The sequence below is a fragment of the Alosa pseudoharengus genome, unplaced genomic scaffold (genome assembly GCF_046254945.1).
Source record: "Alosa pseudoharengus isolate Yale_2024_CS ecotype anadromous, Long Island Sound unplaced genomic scaffold, YU_APseudo_1.1 YU_APseudo_1.1_scf_14, whole genome shotgun sequence".
NCBI classification, from domain to species: domain Eukaryota; kingdom Metazoa; phylum Chordata; class Actinopteri; order Clupeiformes; family Clupeidae; genus Alosa; species Alosa pseudoharengus.
In genome coordinates this window covers 30,676,062-30,697,893 of record NW_027468609.1, presented here as the reverse complement: position 1 = coordinate 30,697,893, position 21,832 = coordinate 30,676,062, and the positions used below count along the sequence as shown (strand labels likewise).

The 21,832-nt window shown below is 46.7% G+C and overlaps 1 protein-coding gene across 1 annotated transcript; it reads left to right on the top strand.

The window, feature by feature from the left end:
* The first annotated feature begins 7,550 nt into the window (after positions 1-7,550).
* Positions 7,551-14,660, top strand: gtf3c4 (general transcription factor IIIC, polypeptide 4). Its single transcript, XM_076284650.1, has 6 exons — positions 7,551-7,858; positions 8,185-9,375; positions 9,694-10,293; positions 12,175-12,305; positions 13,715-13,803; positions 14,367-14,660. Exons 1-6 carry the CDS (start codon positions 7,553-7,555, stop codon positions 14,429-14,431), a joined length of 2,382 nt encoding a protein of 793 aa, XP_076140765.1. The 5' UTR covers positions 7,551-7,552; the 3' UTR covers positions 14,432-14,660.
* The last annotated feature ends 7,172 nt before the right edge of the window (positions 14,661-21,832 follow it).

Below are 21,832 nucleotides of genomic sequence, written 5' to 3'. Positions count from 1 at the left end.
TGTCAGGCGGATTAAAACGACTCATTTATTCTCCCAAGCATCTCACAAAGCGACCGGGCCAGAGCAGGGTGGCACGGAGAGGCCAGGCCGAGGTGAGGAAGGTGTGTGTGTGTGTGTGTGTGTGTGTGTGTGTGTGTGTGTGTGTGTGTGTGTGTCTGTGTGTGTGTGTGTGTGTGTGTGTGTCTGTGTGTCTGTGTGTGTGTGTGTGTGTGTCTGTGTGTCTGTGTGTGCAGGGTAGGGTTTAAAATAAAGGATGGGTTTTGAAAGTGAGATTTTGAGGTCTTACTTGCAGGTCTTGCCCCCTTCTTGCTTGTTTGTTAGCTTCCTTCTCCTCCTATTCTTCAAGCTAATTCCTTTCTCTCCCCCATCTTTCTCTCTCTCTCTCTCTCTCTCTCTCTCTCTCTCTCTCTCTCTCTCTCTCTGTTTCTCTCTTAATCTCTGTCGCCAACTATCTATCCCTCGTCTGTTTTTCTGGCTTTTTTTCGGCCATTACTTATCTTTCTGTGGCTGCCAGAAGCCATTACGGAAGGCAGTGTGCGGAAGGCGGCCAGCGGGGCGGCATCCCCCCCGCGCACGGGTGACAGATTGCCGCTCCGCATTGGTGGCAGTGCGGGCGAGGGCGGAAGCCGATTGGCTCCCAGGGCCAGGAAGTGGGCACTGAGGGATGGCAGAGTGGGGGAGGACAGGAGGAGGAGGCTTGAGAGAGAGAAAGAAAGAGAGAGAGAGAGAGAGAGAGAGAGAGAGAGAGAAAGGGAGAGGGATGACAAGACCTAGCTGTGTGACCTTTCGCATTAGGTGAGATACTTAAAGAGGCAGCGACTCTTTTTCCCCCCTCCTCTCCTCTTTTCTAGCTTCTTTTGCTTGTTTTTTTTCTTAAAATGTCTGTGCTTGGCAGAGGTGGGCACCGTGGTGTGTCCAGCTTTTACACAGATGCCAGAGCATGGAGAGGCAAGGGGCTGAGTGCCATCTAGGGTCGGATGCCCTTTACGAGCTGCGCCATGCCTGTGAGTGGACGGAGGGTGAGAGAGGGGACGACTGGAGCGCCCTGCAGCTCTGGCACACAGGCATCACCGAGTTCTTCAAAAACAAAGGTCTCGCTGTCCAGTGGGTCAGGTCAATTCAGACCGGCCATAAAAGCAAGTTCAATGCTTTGATTATTAGTTCAAGGATGAGTATTTAATCCTGAAGGGTTAGTAAAACTACCGGTATGCCCACATACACCCACCATTTCTAACAGTATTCTCATGTTTTGCTAGGAAAAGGATGTCTGCTTAAATCTGCACATCTAATATATAAACATTGTATGGAAAAGTAAACAGAACATCAATAAGATGGGCAACAGAAGGGCAATATCTTCCCCAGACAGCAAAAGCAATGACACCGGACTATGTCAAGGGCACTGACAGAGCCAGAGACATACAATGAGGGGCAAAAGAGAGGGATAGGAGGGACAAGGAGAAAGGAGTAAACAGCAAACAGATAAATCCCCGGTGCAGTATTGTTTTTGAGCATGTATTTCAGTCCCCTTAAGGACCAGAGCTCGCGGTCAGGCTGCGGTGGCCGCACAATAACAGGCCATGTCACAGACAGGTTAACGGCAGGAGCCCCGCATGCCAGCAACCTCTCCGCCTCTTAAATCCTGCACTCTGGTGTCACTGCCAGGCTGAAGGAGAGAGAGAGAGAGAGAGAGAGAGAGAGAGAGAGAGAGAGGGAGAGAGAGAGTGATAGAGAGAGGGAGAGGGAGAGAGAGATGGCTAAAGGGAGGGAGGGGTAAATGATGGGAGGAGGAGATGTGCGATAGATAGAGAGAGGGGGCATGATGGGGTAAAGAGAGTGAGTTAGAGAGAGAGATTGAGAAAGCGGGAGAGGTGGGGGTGAGACTCTAGAAGGGTTTTATCGGGTCTAATTACTCCCGATAGCTCTAATTTACAGGTTGACAGCGGGGGGAAATCGGCGAGATTCACACTTCCGCGGGTCAGCATCTGTCGCCATTACGAGGCAGACGCGCGGCGCCGGGCGCGGGCAGCCCAGTCGGCTGGTTAGCCAGCGAACGAGTGGACGAGCGGGGAGGAAACCGGAGTAAACAAGGCGCGGCGCGGGTGACAGATTAGCGGAGCGGGCTAAAGGACCTTCCGCTGACACACCATCTCTCTCGCTCGGAGAGTTTGTTTTCGCGGCAGCTGTCACCAATAAAACAGAGAGGCAGGAGAGGAGGGAGGGCGAGAGAGGAAAGAGGCAGGGAAGGGAGGAGGTGGAGAGGAGAGGTGCTGGCTTTTGTTCCAGATCCAGAGATGTAGGTGGTAGATAGAGGGAGAGAGGAGAGAAAGAGAGAGAGAGAAAAAATGAGAAGAAGAGAGAGAGAGGAGAGAATATGAGTGACCTGTTTATCAGTCTGGCTTTTTAAGCTTTATGAGGGAGCACTTCAGAGTGCAAGAGGAGGGTCGAGAGGGAAAGAAAAATAGGACAGGATCTACTTGAACTGCGCTTTTTCTGCTGACTTTCTCATAATTACTTCCTCTGGCGTTCGTCCCCCTTTTATAGGTCCGCGATTACAAATGGCCCGTGTCAGGCTGATGGGGGTAATTTTAGTTCTATTTCCATCGGCGTGTGTGGCACTGAGGGATGCTCGGGCCTAACAGGACAGAAAGCCCGCTGCCGTAAGCAGCATTCGCGAGATTAAACGCAGGCTCTTTCCAAAAAATGCCCCGCCGCCCGTATACCTTTGCCCAACTGACTACCGCTCGTGTCGGGGGCTGTGCCAGCCAAGGGGTCGGTGCCAGGGTGGTGGTGGATGCGCTCTTGCCCCTTTTCAGATGCCCATTGCGCTCGTTCGCCCAGGCCTGGATCCACACACACACACACATGCACACACTCTTGGGGAGGCTCTAATGGAAGCTGGCAAAGGAAGTTTTCCTTCACCTCCAGCTGAAGGGCGTCCTCTCTCCCTGTTGTTGTCTGACGGCATGAGTTTGTGTTTGTGTTGTGTTTGTGTTGTGTGTGTGTGTGTGTGTGTGTGTGTGTGTGTGTGTGTGTGTCTGTATGTGGGGAGTGGTTTCCACCTGAATGCACAGTAGAAAGGACTAATCACCAGATACTGGCCAATTCAGCCCTCAAGTGAACAAGGAAGGTCAGACTGACCAGGGTGTGTTGTGGGTCACTTGTTGATTATAACTCTTGTTAATGGAACATAGATGATGAGTAGGTCATCCTCTGAGCGGAAATGGGAAACTTGATTCGAGTGCAAGAGATGAGGAAATTCTCCATCATACGCTGGACTCCGTCCACAATTTCTCCTGCAGTAATACATTATAAAACATGATAGCAGCAGTGTTGCTGTGACAGTAATTATCACCTTAGTGGCCTACTTAACACTTGTCAAGGGGAGAGCTTGGGAATGGCTAAAATGAACTTTCCAATGCTGCCCAGAGCTGGGACGGCTTTCTGCCTAACAGGCCACTGCTGCTGTTGTCCAATCACCAAATGCATCCATAATACTGTCCCCGCCTCTGGTGTCCAATCACCAAACACATCAATTACACTGTCCCGGCCACTGCCACTGCTGTCCAATCACCAAACCCATCCATCACACTTTTCTGGCCACTGCCACTGCTGTCCAATCACGTAAGACATCCACTGCACTGTCCCGGTCACTGCTGCTGGTGTCCAATCATCAAACCCATCCATAACACTGGATGGGGCGGTAGGAAAGCATCCAGTTTCATATCTAACTCTACACACACACTAATGTCTGTGTGTGTGTGTGTGTGTATTTGTGTGTGTTTCTGCTCAGTGCCATATGGGCGGTCCGGTCTTGTCCCTATCACCCAGAGAGAGGCAGGGGCAAGAGTGGGCCTGAGCCCCCCAGCCCTCTGTGCCCTCCCCTGGCACTGCCACAGGGCACACTCTGCCCATTGCCCACCACCAGCTGCCAGGCCCAGGGCACAGGGCGGGCATGGCTCCCCTACAGCGGAGGAAGAAAACGAATACAACACAGCCACATACAGTAGAAACACATACGTAGACACACACACACACACACACACACACACACACACACACACACACACACACAAACAGACACACATGCACACACACTCTCACGCACACGTCAAGAGTGGAAGTCCTCCATCTCGGTATGATGTAAAAAAAAAAAAACCTGTTCGAACTGTTTGAGAATTTAATTAACTACATTCATTAAGTTGTTACATAAATAAATTACATAAATAAATGTCTTCTAACTATTTCCTCCTTCCTCCTTCCTCAGAAATAGGCCTCACAATTTCATTACTTTCAGTACAATTTTTCTATAGAGAAGCACTATTTCAGTCATTTGCAGGCACATGTGGAATGTGAATCAGAATGAGTGACAAAGCAGGTCAAGACCATGACCAAGGCTGTGGTGTAAGCAGAGAATGTGTATGTGTGCATGTGTTAGCGTGAGTGGAACTGTAGGTGTAAGGTGAGGAATAAGCTAATGTGTAAAACCTAACCCTAACAGGAGAGAATTCTACACCTTAACCATCCACTAAATGGGAACAGAGACTCCCAGTGAGTCAGAGTCTCTCAGAGAGTGTGTGTGTGTGTGTGTGTGTGTATGTGTGTGTGTGTGTGTGTGTGTGTGTATGTGTGCGTGGACAGTGCTGTGTCTCACAGGACAATGTAATTGTGTATCTATGGCTGTCCTTACCATAGGACCTGAAGCCTTTTTTTAAATGAATCATCGCAGATAATGAAAAATGAATATGATATCACAGTGCATCAATAGGATTGATCATTTTCTCTTGGGTTGCATTTGTGTTCATTTTCATTATGAGCCACTCGGATGAAGAATGCAAGCACTTACTCTTGCAAATAGTTACACTTACTTGGTGCACTTCAGTAAATTATTGTGACCCCAGTACTGACTGTATACGTAATTACATGCTATTCTTTGGCAGCATCTGACGATATGAATTATTTATCTACAGCAATTATGTGGAACAGGAAAGTACACTAACATTTGAGTAAATAAGAACATATAATATAACACTAAAGTAGCAATATGCTCCAATTAATAAGAATGAAATACTGTGGCTGCATGTGTGTTTGTGTGTAGAGAAATAATCTAAAATATACTGGAATTTAAAAATTAAAAAATACCCTTCTGATTCCAGTCTGTATTGGTATGGAGAAAAAAATGCAAATCCTTTTTGATCAAGTTGATTTCAATTTAAAAAGTAAGACATTCTAAAAAAACTTTACTAGGCCTACTGTAGTAAGTTGACTAAATGCTGCATGCTTTGTGAAGAGATCACACTGTCGCCCACATTTTTAAATACCACCAAACTGAACACAAATGACAGACAGGATGACATGTCACCTCGATTTTGTCAGATCCAAACTCAACCATGTGTAAACAAGACAGCGTGGAACAGGTTCTAAAAATATTCTCCTGAGCGTGGGGCATCATGCTGGCCAGCACTCGCCTGTCCACTAGTCGGGGGCGGCTTTAGCCCAAGCACTGGGCCCGGCTGCGGACTCCGGGGTACAGCGTCCCAGAGGAGGGCGCCCCGGATCACCCTGTCCTCCATCAGGCTGCCATGGAGAGCAGCACCTGTCAGGTAAGAAGGCGCTGCAGCTGTGAGGGAACGTGAGTACAAGTGGCGGTCACATGTGGGACACCCCCCTCAATCCTGCCACCTAATCTCTGATGAACAGCTTTACAGGGGAACCAGAGGACAAGGGGAAGGTAGTTTATATGTTGGGGGGAAAGGAGGTGAGGGGAGGGAGCGGTGGGGGAAATGACGGGCAATCGGCTGCTTGGCATCTCCGCCTGTGCCCACGTCTCTCACCCATAACCCCGAAGGAGGTGGGGAGCGGAGGGGGAGAGAAAAGAGACTGCTGTGGGCTGCTGTGCTCTAAATGCATTTCATTATTATCATCATGATTATATCACTGATTGCGTGTTTTGGGTAACGTACTGCAGCAGCTGTCCCGGGAGGGGAGTGTGTGTGTGTGTGTGTGTGTGTGTGTGTGTGTGTGTGTGTGTGTGTGTGTGTGTGTGTGTGTGTGTCTGACTGTGCTTCTGAATGATTAACACCCGCCTGATGAGCCATGCGTCAAAATCTCCCCCAGGAACATGAACCAAGGAACACGCAGAGCGAGTCCCGCCGAGGCTACACACACAAAGCGTGCAAAAATAATAATGCATCCAGACAGTAATACTACACACGCTATTTACACATGCCAAGATTTCCCTCACTCATTCACTCTAATACGGCAGAAAAACAGCTGAAAACTGGTCAGAAATTAAAATAAATAGCTTTAAAAACAAACACATGCTGTGGCTCATCCTGTAAAATTCATTCCGAGCCCAAAGCATCCAATCTCTGCACTAAATCTGCCTGAGAGGAAATCAACCTGACTTGAACATGCCGGCTACTTCAACCCACTGGCTCTGGAACACGATCTGACCCAACAGACCCTGAGGTCCTGCAGGACCAGGATTGCCCCGAAGCTCAGAGCTCACAAGCAGGGGTCGAATCTAAGAGACAGGCTTTAATGAATGTTTAATCCCACAGTCCCCTCTACACGTCTCACCGAGATCAACGCGAGTCAAAACCCACAAAAAGACGCGCAGCAGGGCTCTGAAATATTCATCTGCTACATGCTTCATTAAGATTGAAATACACCCAGGTTCCCCTTTACTTATTCATCTGATTATTGAAACAAATGACAGAAACGGGAGACACTGCAATGTGCATGCTACTATTATAATATTTGTATCACAGATTTGTAACAATTTGTTTCAGAACAAAATACTCTAGGATGGTAAATTCCTGTTGACATCACCGCTTTCCTCTCTCCTTGCTGCGCCTACGAATGGCAGTGGTAGCATTGCAGCGGTACAATCCAGCAAAATCCGGCTTGCATGACCCGTGGTCATTCTGGGCAGGCATTAGCCTATCTTACATGTCACTCTGCTGCCTGTCACATTGGCCTTAGAGAAGCAGCAGAGAGCTTGATGGAGATCATATTTTCACAACAATTGATGACCACTCCACCACTCAGCTGGTGTGACAGTTTGTAAAATGGCACCAGGAGAGAAGATGCTGATAAATGATCCTTTACTAAACTATCAATCCAATACTTGTCTGTCCTTTGTCGGATTGAAAGCCATTTACTGGTATTGTATTTACTGGAGAGATTCCTATTTATTGCAAGAGTTTTTTTTTTTTTTTTGCTGTTATTTTTCTATTAGACCAGGCTAGGTCATATTCTCTCTAGTCAGAATCACATCACATCACATCAATTGCATCTTTTTAAATTATAATAATAAATGAACATAATAATGGGAAACACTACAAAGTACAAGCCACCATAATGCTATGAAAACTCAACGTCCAATTTTCACTGTCAGGCTTTAACAATGAACTCCTATTAGGCTGTTGGGTTGTGTCTGGGATATAGAGGATTTCGTTTTTATTTGGCAACCGCGAAACGCGCTGTATTTGTCCCTCCTCTTTTGCCGTCGTAATTTCCTGGAGACGGATCTTTATTTTTCATTTGGAAAATGGCGGCTTCTAGCCCAACTTGTGCCCCAGATGGGGTTGGCGACGAACCTGGTGCTGAACCAGAACAGGAGACCGATACCTGGGCAGCACAGGGACCGATCGTCAAGAGAGAACCCGAGTTAAAATTACTGAGTCCGATCAGTGGTGTGGAGCCCCTCTCGTGGTCTGAGGACCACAGACTTGCAGCTTCTACCTCCACCAGCATCTCTGTTGTGGAACTCGTGTGTGATGTTAATGTTCATAACCAGAACTTGATTTTACATCGAACACAAATTCCCGTACCGGAGTCTCCTTACGAGTTTAAGGTAACTTAATACTGACTCCCATTTGTGTCCTGTGGTCATAGTCACACATCGCTCTCACATGGTTTTCCTCTATTAGTATCAAAACAATTTGCTAGCTAGCTTAGCGATTTTATTTGTGTAACGCGAAGTCTCGCGTGTTTATGATAACGTTAATATTCGGAATACGCAGCGTTTTACATGTTGTATTTATGTGCAAAGTTTATTTTAGTGTTATCTATGCCTCATCAAAGTCTAATAGTAGCCCAATGTTAAAGGAGGAAAAGGCATTTGTTCTTGGTTAAGCAGTCCTTGCAGCAATCTACCTTTACCCAACGTTGTTTCAACAGGTGGGCCCAGAGGAAGAAGTCTTAAAAGTGAAAAATGACTTGGCAACATCAAGTGACCCAACTGTGACACAGACCTTCATGATTGACAAAGTGATGAACCCCCAGACGGGTGCACCACGGGGTGTGAAGTACACCAGCTGGTCACCTCTGGGCTGTGACGTCAATGGCCGCTGCCTGTTGGCCACTCTCACACTGGACAACCGGCTGACAGTGTACAGCAGCCGGAAACGCCTGCAGTGGACTCAGGAGGTGGACCTAACCAAGCTATATGGTGAAATGCTAGCGTCCCGTGACTACTCTTCTGTTTCGCACGATGGCTCATCCTCTTCCTCGTCCTCTACGTCGGCCACTCCTGCCCCTCTGACTGACCCGGAGGAGCTGCGCCGGCGGTATCGTATGCAGACGCCCGTGCGTATGGAGTGGTCGAACATGTGCACCAGGCAGCAGGTGCAGACCAACAACAAGTGCCAGGAAATAGAGACAGTGCTGCTGGCTGTGCTGATGGAGAACGGCGACCTGGTGGTGTGGCAGTTCAGCCTGCCGCTGCAGGGCGAGGACGCAGTGATCTCCTGCAACACCATCCAATCGGGCATGGCCTCTCCCAGCGTGCTGGCATGGTGGGAGTACGAGCACGGCGGGCGGCGCATGAGCGGCCTGATCGTGGGAAGCGGCTCCGGGCCCGTCAAGATCCTGCCGGTCAACTTGCGCGCCGTCAAGGGCTACTTCACGCTGCGGCAGCCCGTGGTGCTGTGGCCCGAGTCGGACCGCATCCCCGTGCACCAGATCCGCTGTGTCACTCTCTTTCACCCGCTGCACAAGTGCAACTGCAGCCTGGTGGTGGCGGCGCGCGGCTCCTACCTCTTCTGGTGCCTGCTGCTGATCACCAAGGCTGGCCTGAATGTGCACCATTCGCACGTGACCGGTCTGCACGCCACCCCCATCACCTCGCTCAGCGCTGGCCACCACGGTGGCTCGGTGTACACCTGCGCGCTGGACGGCCACGTAAAGAAACTCACCCCCATTTTCACAGACGCTGCTGTGCTCTTCAAGCAGGAGGATGTGCCCCTGCCTGAGGGTGTGGTCGGAAAACGGCTGCACGGAATTAGTGTAAGCCCGTATGGTGCTTACATGGCAGTGGTCACCACAGAGGGCATGACCAACGGCCTGCACCCAGTTGAACGCCACTATCAGGTAATGTGATTTTTATGGCTTTATGGCCTAATGTAGGGCCTGCGTATTTTATTTACCAGTTACAATAAATAAGGTGCTGCCTTGATGGTTTAGATCTAATCTTGGTCTTGGGCAAGTCAGCAGCTAAATAAATAGCTGTTTACACAATAAAGTAAACAACCAACTGAAAGGTGTTAGGTGAGTGTTCCCTCAAAAACCCCTTCCTCCCTTGACCCAACTTTCAGTGGTGACTATGGCAGACATAGTCTGTTACAAGCCTATTGATATTCCACTTGCAAGGTCCGATAAATAAACCAAGTGTTTGGTCTTCAACTCTAGGTCCAGTTTGTGACGCTGAAGACGCCTGAGGATGCGGCCACTGAGCTGCTGGAGTCGGGCGTACAGAACCTCTTCCGGCAAGCCGATCTGCTGGACCTACTGCGGTGGAAGGTGCTTCGGGACAAGTGCATTCCGTCGCTCCTGATGGACGAGCTGGACGAGAAGGTGCACAGCGCGGGCACCCCCTACCTGTGGAGACTCAAGCTCTTCCTGTGCCGGGTTTTCTACCAGTCGCTGCAGAAGTCGCCCACTGAGTCGCGCTGGAGGCCCAGCCACGAGGACCCCAAAGCCCCAATGCTGGTGGAGGACGAGGGGGAGGGGGATGAGGAGAGCCAGGCCCAGGGGGATGGGGATGGGGAGGGAGAGGGAGACGGGGAAGGGCAGAACGCAGAGCACAAGTCCAAAGCCGAGGAGGACAGGATGACCGAGGTACTGGCCTGGATGGAGGTGGTGGAGGTGCACCTGACACGCGAGCACATGAAGCGCGTGCTGGGAGAGGTTTACCTGCACACCTGGATCACGGAGAACACCAGCATCCCCACGCGGGGGGTGTGCGACTTCCTCGCCAGCGACAACAGCTGCGAGGACAGGGCGGCTAAGGTGAGGACACGATGGCTCAAGTCTAATGACCTGAAGAGGTTCACAGAAATAGAGAGGCAAACTTCTTGGATACTTCTTTTAGTCATGTAAGGGGTTGTAATAAAACATTTTTAAAAATATTTTTAAGGACTTTATTTAGAATGTTAGTTCTAACGTTCGTTAGCTCATTTCTGTTTTTTGTAGTTCAGGAATGCAAGACACAGAGGCAAACAAAGACACTGTAGCTGTACCTTGCTGCTAACCTAACTAGACCCAAAGAAGAGGAAAATGTTGTTGAGAAGCATCAAGCGGAGAATCTGAGCAAATGTCCTTACACATTGAGCTCACATTGAAGCATCAGGTTTTTTTTGCATTAATAATATGCAAGAAATGAGTGATACCGGTGAAAGCGGTTATACCAGATTGTCGTGTGTTTCCAGAGTTAAGTGTTCCTTAAAGATAACCTGACTCCGCCAGATGGATGCTTCGCATTTGCTCTGCATGTCCATCTGGGAACTTTCTGTTGGAAAACTTTTGGGAAGGGGCGGAAATACTGGTTAGCTGATAAACCATCTGTCTATCACCACCTATGTTGGTTATCGACGGGCCAAATCAACCAATTAGATGAACAAAGTGTTCTTCTAATGCCTTCGTTTAACATACAATTAAGTTAGGTAACGTAACTAACATTTTTTAACTTACCATTTGTATGTGACATGAACCTAATCAACGACAATTCCCATCAAGTTTTCACGGTAGGCCCTACACTTCTGAAGAAAGTATATTCCTCCATTATGAACTGGAATCGGCCGTGGAGGATGTATGTGTCGTTCATTCCTCCCAGCTGCATGGCTGAGACTCATAGCTTCACAGCTAATTTCTAATTTGAATAAAACTTGAGCGATAGCTATGCTCATCTCCTCTGTGGATGCCGTCATGTTGTTCGTTGCGTCACACCTAAACTCGCCTCAAAACCAATGCAGATTGGCCGCTCGTTTGGTGAACTGCTCCAAATTTTCTCTATCGGAAAGTTGCCAGACTGATCTGCGAGTGAAAACCTGAAGCTCGCGAGATCAGGATGGTCTCACAAGGCTACCTTAAAGATGCATTGATATGATCGCATTAAGATATAAGGATATGTTAAGTACTTAATATAGCCATTACACTTTCAGGGTAGTGATGGCCTAGCTCTCTTATTTCTCAACCTTGAAGATGCAAAGGTCTGCTTGAAATGAGAAAGTCAGCTTGTGGAAAATGTCAGCTTGAGGTCAGTGTGTTTTAATATGTAGAGCACAGACACACTGTTGTCTGGTAGCGTTCTATTTCTGTTGCAAAATAGTGGATAACAGACACAAAATGCAAACAAGAATGCAGTGTTTCCCATACATTGACTTATTTGTGACGGCCCACCACAATATCAACATTGAACACCACACAATGATTTTCCGGGTTGTACTAAATTGCTAATCTGGTTAGCATCATAACCTAAAAACTGTTGCATTCAAGTTAATTCTGCAAACCTTCCACCACAAATAGAATTCAATTCTGTGGGAAACACTGAAAATGTAAACCAATAAATGCCAAACTCTCTAGTTTTAAAAGTCTTACGTGTAGGATTTTCAGTTGAAACATTTTTTTTAAAAGACCTGGAAATAGCAATGAGTGTGGATAAAATATTGACATATTGTCAAAAACACCTATGGTCTGTGCCATCTTCTAAGCCAACTTCTATTCATCTATTCTTCAGACCGTAGTCTGTCATAATACCACATTGTACCTCATTGTTGAATCAAACATTTGCCAGTCAATGGAAGAGTGCTGTTGCAGGCTTAATGGCGAATTCAAGACAACTGATGACCACTTTTAACTCTTGACCCGTCTCTTGTCTGTGACCCCTCACAGGTCCTTATTGGACACGTGTGTAAGAAGATGAACAAGCAGACGTTTCCGGAGTACTGCAGCCTGTGCAAAGACGTGCTACCCTTTAATGACCGCCGGCAGGCCGTGTGTCCCAATGGCCACCTGTGGCTTAGGTAAGGGCTGACCAGACTTTTTCTCCAAGTTTCTTGTTTCAGTGCATAACTGAGTAAAAACACCTGAATACTTTTGTATTGTTTCAAAGTGTATGTTCTTACTCATCTACATGCATCATGTCACATCCACCACCACCCAGTCTAACCGTGCTTCCATATAGCCACATGCAGTAGTTGTGTATTCCTAGTTTTATGGGGCCATGCATTACTTTGGCACCTTGTGATGACGACAGACTTTTTAAAATAGAATTGGGGTGCTATGCTATAGAAGAATGTATTTTTAGCAATCATTTTAGTGATCCAGAGGTGGAAATTATATCATCAAAGTAACACAGCACAAGTGGTGGTAACACAACAAAAGCAACTTTAGTAAAAAGCAGATTAATGGACACCACGGTGTTCGGGTATCAGAAGTTAATGCACGTTGAGTCATCCAATTATGCCTTACTTAAGCTACCTCTGTGCTTGCTGGACATAAAATGCCTCATGTTTGACTGTTTTGTTGTTATGTGAATTTTATATTAAAGGTGCCATGTGTAATGTCCGCCAAAAAATAAATTCATACTCCACATTCCATAAAAGATGGGGGCAGTATACCTCCAGAAAGTGAGTTGGTCTACCCTAGAGTAACAACCGAGACACGTACTGCAGTTTGGCTGGCTGTTATGTTGCCCGCATACCGCCTCCCATGGCCGAAACTGGTATTATGACACCTGTCGGGCTGTGGCTAGTAATTTAGCATACTAATTCAGGTTGATATCTCTGCAGCACTATACCTTGTCATTTTTTTAATGACATCATCACCCTTATTTCTTCTCATTCTTTTGATGCGTGTAGCTCATTTTTTGGGATATTTTTACCTCAATTCTTACACATGGCACCTTTAAGGAAGTAAAGTATGTGCCTTTAATATGGCACATGTTATGCAGGAGATATGAGTTGAGTAGGCAGCTTCAAATGTTGCCCAGGACGCATGTCTGTTCACACCATCAACTCATGTGTTCCAGACCACCTACAAATGTGGTCTGAGGTATTGGATCTCGAATGCAGATTCAGTGCAGGTACACACCTAGCATTAGAGGTGCCTAATGCCTAAGATCGGCCAAGACGACACAGTAGACCAGTAAAAGTACAAAACCCAAATATTCAATGTTCTCAAAGTCTGGACCATAATCCCAAAGTGTACCAATATTTCTGTTCACAATTGTGATCTCTAGTGCCCATCTTTACCCTATGATGGGTGGTGTGTGCTGCCTCTTATGGTTGATCCCAGAAGTGCAGTGCATCAGTGGCTAGGGCCAAACATGTCCCTCCACCACCACTCTGTGTGTGTGTGTGTGTGTGTGTGTGTGTGTGTGTGTGTGTGTGTGTGTGTGTGTGTGTTTCACCCTCTCTGTCTCTTCCTCCAGATGTATGCTTTCTTACCAGGCATGCCAGTCGGTGAGCTACAGGCGCTGTTTACTGCAGGACAGCATTGCCCGGATGCCAGGGCCAGAGGGTAAGCCGCCCCTCTCGCCTTCCCCTCAGTGTTGGCATGAAGCTCTGACATGCAACATCTCCATCAACAAATGCTGTGAAGAAAGGAGAATTGTTAGAGCATGAGAGTAGTGCAAATGTCATCAGCTAAACCAACTATTTGGATAAAAATCAATAGTGGATATTTTTTTAAATTATTTTAGGTATCATAGTTTCTATTTTTATTAGAGGGGATTCAGCAGCTATGTTTTCTTTCTTACAGCAGTAAATATGATTCAATATGATAAACTCAGTGTTAGTATCTCACTAATCTCAAGCTAAAATTGGAATGTACTGTATACATTGTGAACAAGGTGAGGAAACACAAGGCACTTTTTTAGTGTTTTTCCTCTCCTTGAGCTGAACCCATGACCAGTGCCTGTCCTATGACCTGCGTTGCATTGGCAGTAGGATTTACCCCAATGGGACAGTGCCTCTTGGCTCTCACCACACGGCACATGTGGGATCACAGACACTGTACAGTATTATATGCACTGTTCATCACCTAATGGTTTCCCCTCTCTTCTTTGACCCTGTGCTCCGCAGACCCGGAGTGGATCAAGAGGATTCTTCAGGGACCATGTGTGTTCTGTGACTCCCCCCTACTGTAGGATCCCACGTTCCCCTGAAGGGGGCAAAGGTCACTATGCCTGAGGCATCCAATCAGGATGGACCGTGCTGCTAAGAGATGCCATACGAACTCTTTTTCCCTTTCGGTTGTTATATCAGCATACGAGAGTGAATATTATTTGGTATTTTGCAAAGTTTTTATATATATGTTGGTGTGTGTAAATGTATACAATATGTATAAATAAACAATTCTTTCTGTTGGAAAAACTACACTTAGGCCTTTCATGAGTGGAAGTAAAAAGGTTTTTACTCTCCCTTTCCATAAAGTGTTCATTTTATTCAGTATTATGTGCATAATTATTATTATTTTTAGATATTCTGTTTTGCTCGGCAGAAAGTATTGGCATATTTCTAGGAGCATCAGACTTGTTATTGTTTTGGTTCTTGCCCTGACAAACTGTAGGGGAACAGAATGCATTTCCCCCTTAACCATCAGAGCCACACACACACACCTCGCTCCTCATTGTTTTAGTAAACGTGTCTGCTTTAATTGGCTCAGGAAATATTGCAGTGCAGCACTAGTCAATGCCTGCGCCTCTCTGCGAGTTCAGAGGAGGACTTTATATAGATGAGGAGAATGAGTGCAGGAGAGAGTGGAAGTGTGTTTTTAACTGATTGGGTCCCTCCCCAAGGGGGCTTGTGGGTAATGAGACAGCCGAGTAATGAGGGCTGGATCGCGGTTGCAGATGTGACGGTAATTTTAATTAAGGGAGGCTTTTACAGAGCATATCGTTAAGTACGATTAACCCTTTTCTTTTTACTCCCACCTCCCTGTTCCTTTCGACAAAGGGGGAAAATGCTTGCTGGCAACGTCGCAACAATTCACCCCTCCACCCCTCCATCGCCTGTCCTGTCTCTCTGTATCGCCATTGCCTTGTCTCTCCTTTCAGCACCTACATGGGGGTCAGTGTCCAGTGATCAAAGCTTTAGTGGAGCCTCGCTGCTGGCCAGGGACCGTGAGCGCGTTCAGTTCCCCGTCACGTCCGTTCTTATCCCCACTGCTTCTTGCACCCCCATAACCCCAGTGCTGTCACACCCCCACAACCTGCCCCCCCCCCCCCACCCACCCCACTCCATCCCCTCACCGTCCACCCCCAAGCGCTGATGAGAGCTCGCCCCCAGGCTATGCGCTCGGAGACGTGAGGGTGTCGGAGGATCAGGACAGGCCCCTGCCGGATGAGGCCGTCCAGATAATTACCCACAATCCCCTGTTCCCTCCTCTCCCTGACAGCCGTCGTCCTGTTCCCTCTAACTGCCTGCCTCTGACCACTTCCGTCTTTTAAAAGGGGCTAAAGAGCGGAGACGAGTCACTCGTACTCTTTTTTCCCTTCTTTTAACCTCTGTGTTCACAGGCTGCTCGGCTTTCATTACCGGTTTTGACGTTCGAGTAATACTAAACCCTCACGACCGAGCGAGAGGCGTTTGATGTGAGATGGAGCCAATCAACGGCAGGCTTGCCTCGCCGTTTGGTCTATTGAATGCATTAAGCAGAGTGGCCCTTGATCAAGAGATCCATTGCCAATTCGGAATAGTGGGGGGGCTGCCTAGGTGTCTCCAAAGTAATCCTAATATTCAGGTCCTCGTCTGAGGCCTGGGGTTGGTTATCAAGGCGTTTGTCTCTCTTGTGGCTCCCCACCAACCTCCCGCAGTTCTGCCTTACTGCTGATGATTACTTCGATGTCACAAAAGAGAACACAAGGATGTCGTCAAATGTAATTAACCTCCCATTGGAGTGACACCCACTAGGCTCCTGCACGGCAGAGAGACTCATTCCATATTCTGTTTCTGACACAGAAAAACAAAATGGAGTCCCTGTCTAGAGTGCCCCCCCCCCCCCCCCCCCAATCCTGCGTGTAATTCCCAATAAACTGTTTGTTTGTCAGGCTTATTTCAGCGGTTGTGTTAGGTTGCTTTTTGCAATAGGTGGAGACCGACGATGGTGGAGCGGTGATTGGGATTTTTCTCTCTCTACCTCGCTCTCTCTCTCTGATGGATCCTCCTCCTTCCTTTCGTGTAATAATCTGTCAGGAACCATTTCTACCATAATTACAAATCACCACCACCCCCCTCTTCTTCCTGCTCTTTGTCTGTGCTCTCTCTAGACTTCAAACAGAGATCTCTCTTCTCTCACTGCATTCAATATTTATGGCCTTTGTGTCAGAGAAGGGGGCTGCGCGGCTCCCAGCCATCCCTCATACTGTAGCTTTTGTATTTCATTTCATTCAGTGGCGTTTCCCTCGTTTGATAACATATTCCAAAAAGATGCAGTGTAGTGTAGTGTACGCGAGGCAAGTTTGCGGTGTCTCTGCGAGAGGGCTCTCACGTCAGGCCGCACCATGTCAACAGACACTTCGGTACGCTCACATCAATTATACTGTGAGACACTTTTGTTTAGTCAGTGTTCACTCTTGTTAGTTGTTGTTTATGCAACATGGGCCAGTTTGCTCAGTTACAGTCTGAGTCTGTCGTATGGAAATTGTCTATCACTCAATGAAGAAGGCACCTATCTTCATGGATATTTTACCATTCTGCCTGCTGACATTTCTGTGGCAGGTGGCAGCATCCCACCTGAGACCAAATGTCATAACTTCCTTAGCGCTTGACCAGCGATCTGCATCTAGCAACATTCTTTTAGCACAAACAGTTTGCAGTTGCTTCACCAACTCTTGGTTCGATAGCATAGGTGGAATTTTCTCTGATAAGCTAAGGGTGTTATTATGTTATGCTGAAGGGGACGTCTGTGTGTAAAAGCACTCTGCAATACCTCCACTGTCTGAAAGCCACTGCAAAAATAAAAATATGTCTGTTTCACTGTTCATGAAATTCTGAAATTTTTAAACACATTTTCTGTCATATACTGTATATTATGCTGTTTTTCTGAACATTTCTTTCATACTCTCCTCTAGCAGACTAATTTGATTCACAGTTTTATTCAGAAAACAAAATATGAATAAATTGTGGGGGGGGGGGGGTGGGGGTGAGAGTGAAATTGTAGGCAGGCTCATTAGCCTCTATGTATTTTATACATACATTGAACGCATGCCAATATCTTATCTCAACAAAAGTGATTTATTACTTTCTGTTTGTGAATCATCTCCATCCAAGAGAAATGAGACAAATTAAGAAAAGATGTCGGCTGACATCAATAATAAACAGCATGTATATGATGGGTGTCAAGAGGGGACACACTTGCGCTCATACACACACAGACACTCGCTCGCTCGTCAGCTACCCCCCCGAGAACGCACGTTTCCTCTGCGGTGTTAAAGTATTCAGCAAAGGAGCGTCGCCTCAAACTTGTCATCAGTAATTAAGCCAGTCTGGGACTTGTCTTGCAGCCTCCTGCTTTAACAGGGATTTTTAAATCAGACTGTTAACATGGCCCTTTACCCAGAACAACGGCCCAAGGGGACTCGACTGCTGACCCATGACTCCCGTGTGTGTGTGTGTGTGTGTGTGTGTGTGTGTGTGTGTGTGTGTGTGTGTGCGTGTGCGTGTGCGTGTGTATGTGTGTGTGGAGAGAAGGAGAGTGGGTGAGATGTCAATAGAGCGTCTCACTGCTTGTTTCTGGCAGTATGGACGCAGTGGAGTGGAACTAATGCTAGGCCACACAAAGGCCAGAGCCACGGCTGTTGTTTAGAACCATGTTAATTAACCCCTTGAACACTCCCCCGCCTCCAACTCACCACCCTTATTCCGCACACACACACACGCTGGTCGGTGTGTGTTTAGGGGTGGGGGTGTGTTCATGATCTAGTGTGAGTTTGCATGACCCGTAGGAAATGAGTTTACCAAATGCAGCCCCCGCCATCTTGTCATCGTGACCTTCAGTGTGCAATTGTCTGCGCTTGGTCAGCATGGCAAGAAAATCTGATCAGCCACAAAGAAACCTGCAGCACAATCTAAAACAAAACAAAAAATGAAATGCCCAACACCCTGCAGCAAAACTAATGCCTCCAGATGAGAACAAACCAGAAAAATCCAAAAATACACAATGGCACATTACTGTGCTAGAGATAATTGAGATGATAAATATCTTCAAGATAATGACAGTCTACAAGCTCTTCAGATGCAGCATGTCACAAAACAAAACAGACCCAAAAACAACAGGAGCTGTGCCAGTTTAATATAGCTTGGCTGAATTATTTATTGTGCCCAAGATCAAAATATTGATAATAATAAAAAATGACGATATTAAAAACAAACACCAAAACGGTGCAACACGGAGACGCTTGCTCTCCATCTGCGATCCCCCAGTGGCAGCCGTCCAAAGGAATTCAGATGATATGGGCCCGTGTGCCGAGATTGCTGTAAGGTGTCGGGATCTCGTACGTTTCCCCTCAGACTTTCTCTTTTCTTTACTTTTCGCTCGTTTGAAGAGAGAGCCGCTCTTTGTAGTTCCTCTTTTAACACTTCGGTTTCCCCACCGTCTGAGAAATGTGATAATGTAGCTCATTTGAAAGTTGATGCTTTAATATCGGGGGCCCTTTCAAAGATCAGAGGAGTTGTCACACAGTCCTACTCACAGGACACACACATACACACACACACACACACACACACACACACACACACACACACACACACACACACACACAGTACCTTATGGTGAGCGCATACAATGTAAAGTGAATCACAAAACTCCAATCTCATGTCACTATAGTGACTTGACAAAGGGAGTGCTTAAGTTGTCTATCATCATTTCAATATCAGAGACAGCTGTGGGCCGGGACAGAGGTAACTCGTGTGCCACGATTGCAGAAGATTATGCATGAGATCTTTTCCCTGCTTTTCACCTGCTGATAATTATTAAATGTTTGTGCTTTGACAATAGAATAAATGATTAAGAGCACAATAATTGCTCTGGTGTTTATTTAGACCCTGCATCAAGTATTTGTCTCAGTTGTCAAAGTGATTTGCTCTCAATGCAAACAAAAAGTTAATATAGATCCAACAGTAAAATAATGGCAATGGCCGTTTGTACACAATATATCACATCAAATAGGTGCAGCTTGTTATGCAAACTGACATATTCTATTTCACAATGTCTTTAACATTTTACAGAGGGTATGATGGCCAAGGATCAGCCTACAAAAGACTGGTTGGGATGAGTGATGAGTGGGCATTTGATGAATACACATAATGCATGTGATCATTGTTGCTTTCATCGTTATAATTCCTCATTGGCATTTTTAAGGTGGATGATCCCTGAACCCTGCCCCGAGCAGGACATCAGTAATGACCTTCCTGATCTAAGCTAATAGCACTATTCTAGATGATGTCCTAGAGCAGTGGTTCTTTTTGTCTGGCGACCGCCCAAAAAACATGGGCCAAGTCTCGCGATCCCCTTCTCTCTAATCGGCGGAATTTGGTTTTGAAATGCTGCGAGATGGGCATTGTAAGAAATGCAGAAAATGTCTTCTCTGTGTAAACACCAAAGGCATTATGTTATGGCAGCTTTTGACTAAAAACCTTTAGAAAAATGTCTTTAATCCAGAGTGCAAATCATTTCGCGACCCCTCCAAAATTTTTGGCGACCCCCAGTTTGAGAATCACTGTCTCAGAGGGCAGTTGATTCCACCAGACATCAGATCAGTCTGGCTGCATCCGAGCCCCAATCTGGGCCACGACTATTACAGGGTAGGATGTCTTTTTGGGGTTTTGTTTTGTTGTTAATGATGATTTGTTTTCATGAAATGTTGCAGTGACTTCCTGAAGTTGAACTATAGAAGTCCCATGGAAGCCACAGAGATACTCTTTTCTTTCCATCCCCAGCACTGATAAGGTTAAACACCACAGAGATGGGCTGTTTCCTAAGTAAGCTCTGAATCGCCTCTCAGTGTAAGCTTACATGCCAAGCCCACGGTCCCAGTTAAGGTCAGTGAGTTACACTTCGCCTCTGAATAAACATTTAACGGTGTTTGCAAACAGGGTAACAAAAATAAATCGCCTAATTGTGTTTATGCTGGAAGTGTGTGTGTGTGTGTGTGTGTGTGTGTGTGTGTCTGTGTGTGTGTGTGTGTGTGTGTGTGTGTGTGTGTGTGTGTGTGTGTGTGATTATTTCAGCAGGGTCGGATATGCGGAATATGTAATGAGTATTTTTGTTTTTTTAGAGAAAGAAATACCGGTAATAACTACTATGCAAAACTATTAGAATGAATATTTATGGGACCTCGTTATGAAATATTCATAAAGTTGGTATTAGAAAAAAAGGAACAGAAGAAGTGAAATTGGAAAGATGTGAGTGAGTTAGGGGTGAGGCTCTCTCTCCGTGTGTGTTTGTGTGTGTGTGTGTGTGTGTGTGTGTGTGTGTGTGTGTTTATATGCGTTTGGAGGTGGAGGGCAGGGGTGGACGATGTGTGAAGGAAAGAGAGCTGCCTTGCTAAAGCTCCTGACAAAACCCCAGGATCTGGTTTCTGACATCTATTAACAAAAGCGCAGGCAGCATCCTCCTCTTTGCGTCTTTTTTTCCAGCTATCCCTCCTTCTCTTCTGCCTGAGGTGATCTGATCTCTCTCGCTCTTTCTCTCTCCTTTTCCCTCCATCTCTCTCGCTCTCTTCCCCCACCTTTCTCTCCTTCTCTCCTCTCCCTCGTTCCATCTACCCAAATTAAGAAATTAATGAAGGATAGATTCTTTACCGACTGCCCCCGCGATGTTTACCACTGATGAAATTATAATGCAGGGCCCTGCTGTATAATTTATAAGCCAATTAGAGGAAGTGTTACTTGATTTGATGGGGAGTCGACACACAAAGTACATTTAACTAATGGAGAGCAAGAGAGGAGACGGGGAAAGAGATACAGGGAGAGGGAGGGGAGGGAGAAAGGGAGGAAGGGAGAGAGAAAGAGAGTGAGAGAGAGAGACTGACGACGCTGTGCTCCGCTCTAGGATTACGTGGCTAATTGCTCTGCTTATGCATAGCCATGCATATTTCAGCGCTTCCAAAGACTTTGATTGTCTGCACTCGTGTTGGGGCTGTAACAAGGAGAACAGTGGCCAAAGTGCAGTGTACTTAAAGAGTGGCAACAGAGGCGGAGGAGAGGACGCCGCGGGGAGGGACCGAGCCCACACGGAGAAGGGAGGGGAGCAGGGCCAACAAGAGAACTCACTCACTGTAACACTGTAACAACGTGGCGTGTACACACCAGGGGTACATGCCACTGGAGGAGACACTGGGCTGGCGAGAGGTGAAGCGCTGGAAAATATGACTTACTTTTAATTAATTTCATCTGTCATCTGGGGTGCTATTACAGCTGTAATTACAGTGCCCATCAATGGGTAATATTATCTGCCTGAAACCGCCCAGGCTCGCTGCACGACACAAAGCACCCCTAATTAAATCCCATATTTACATGTGTTTTGACAAACGATCTGTCAAGCC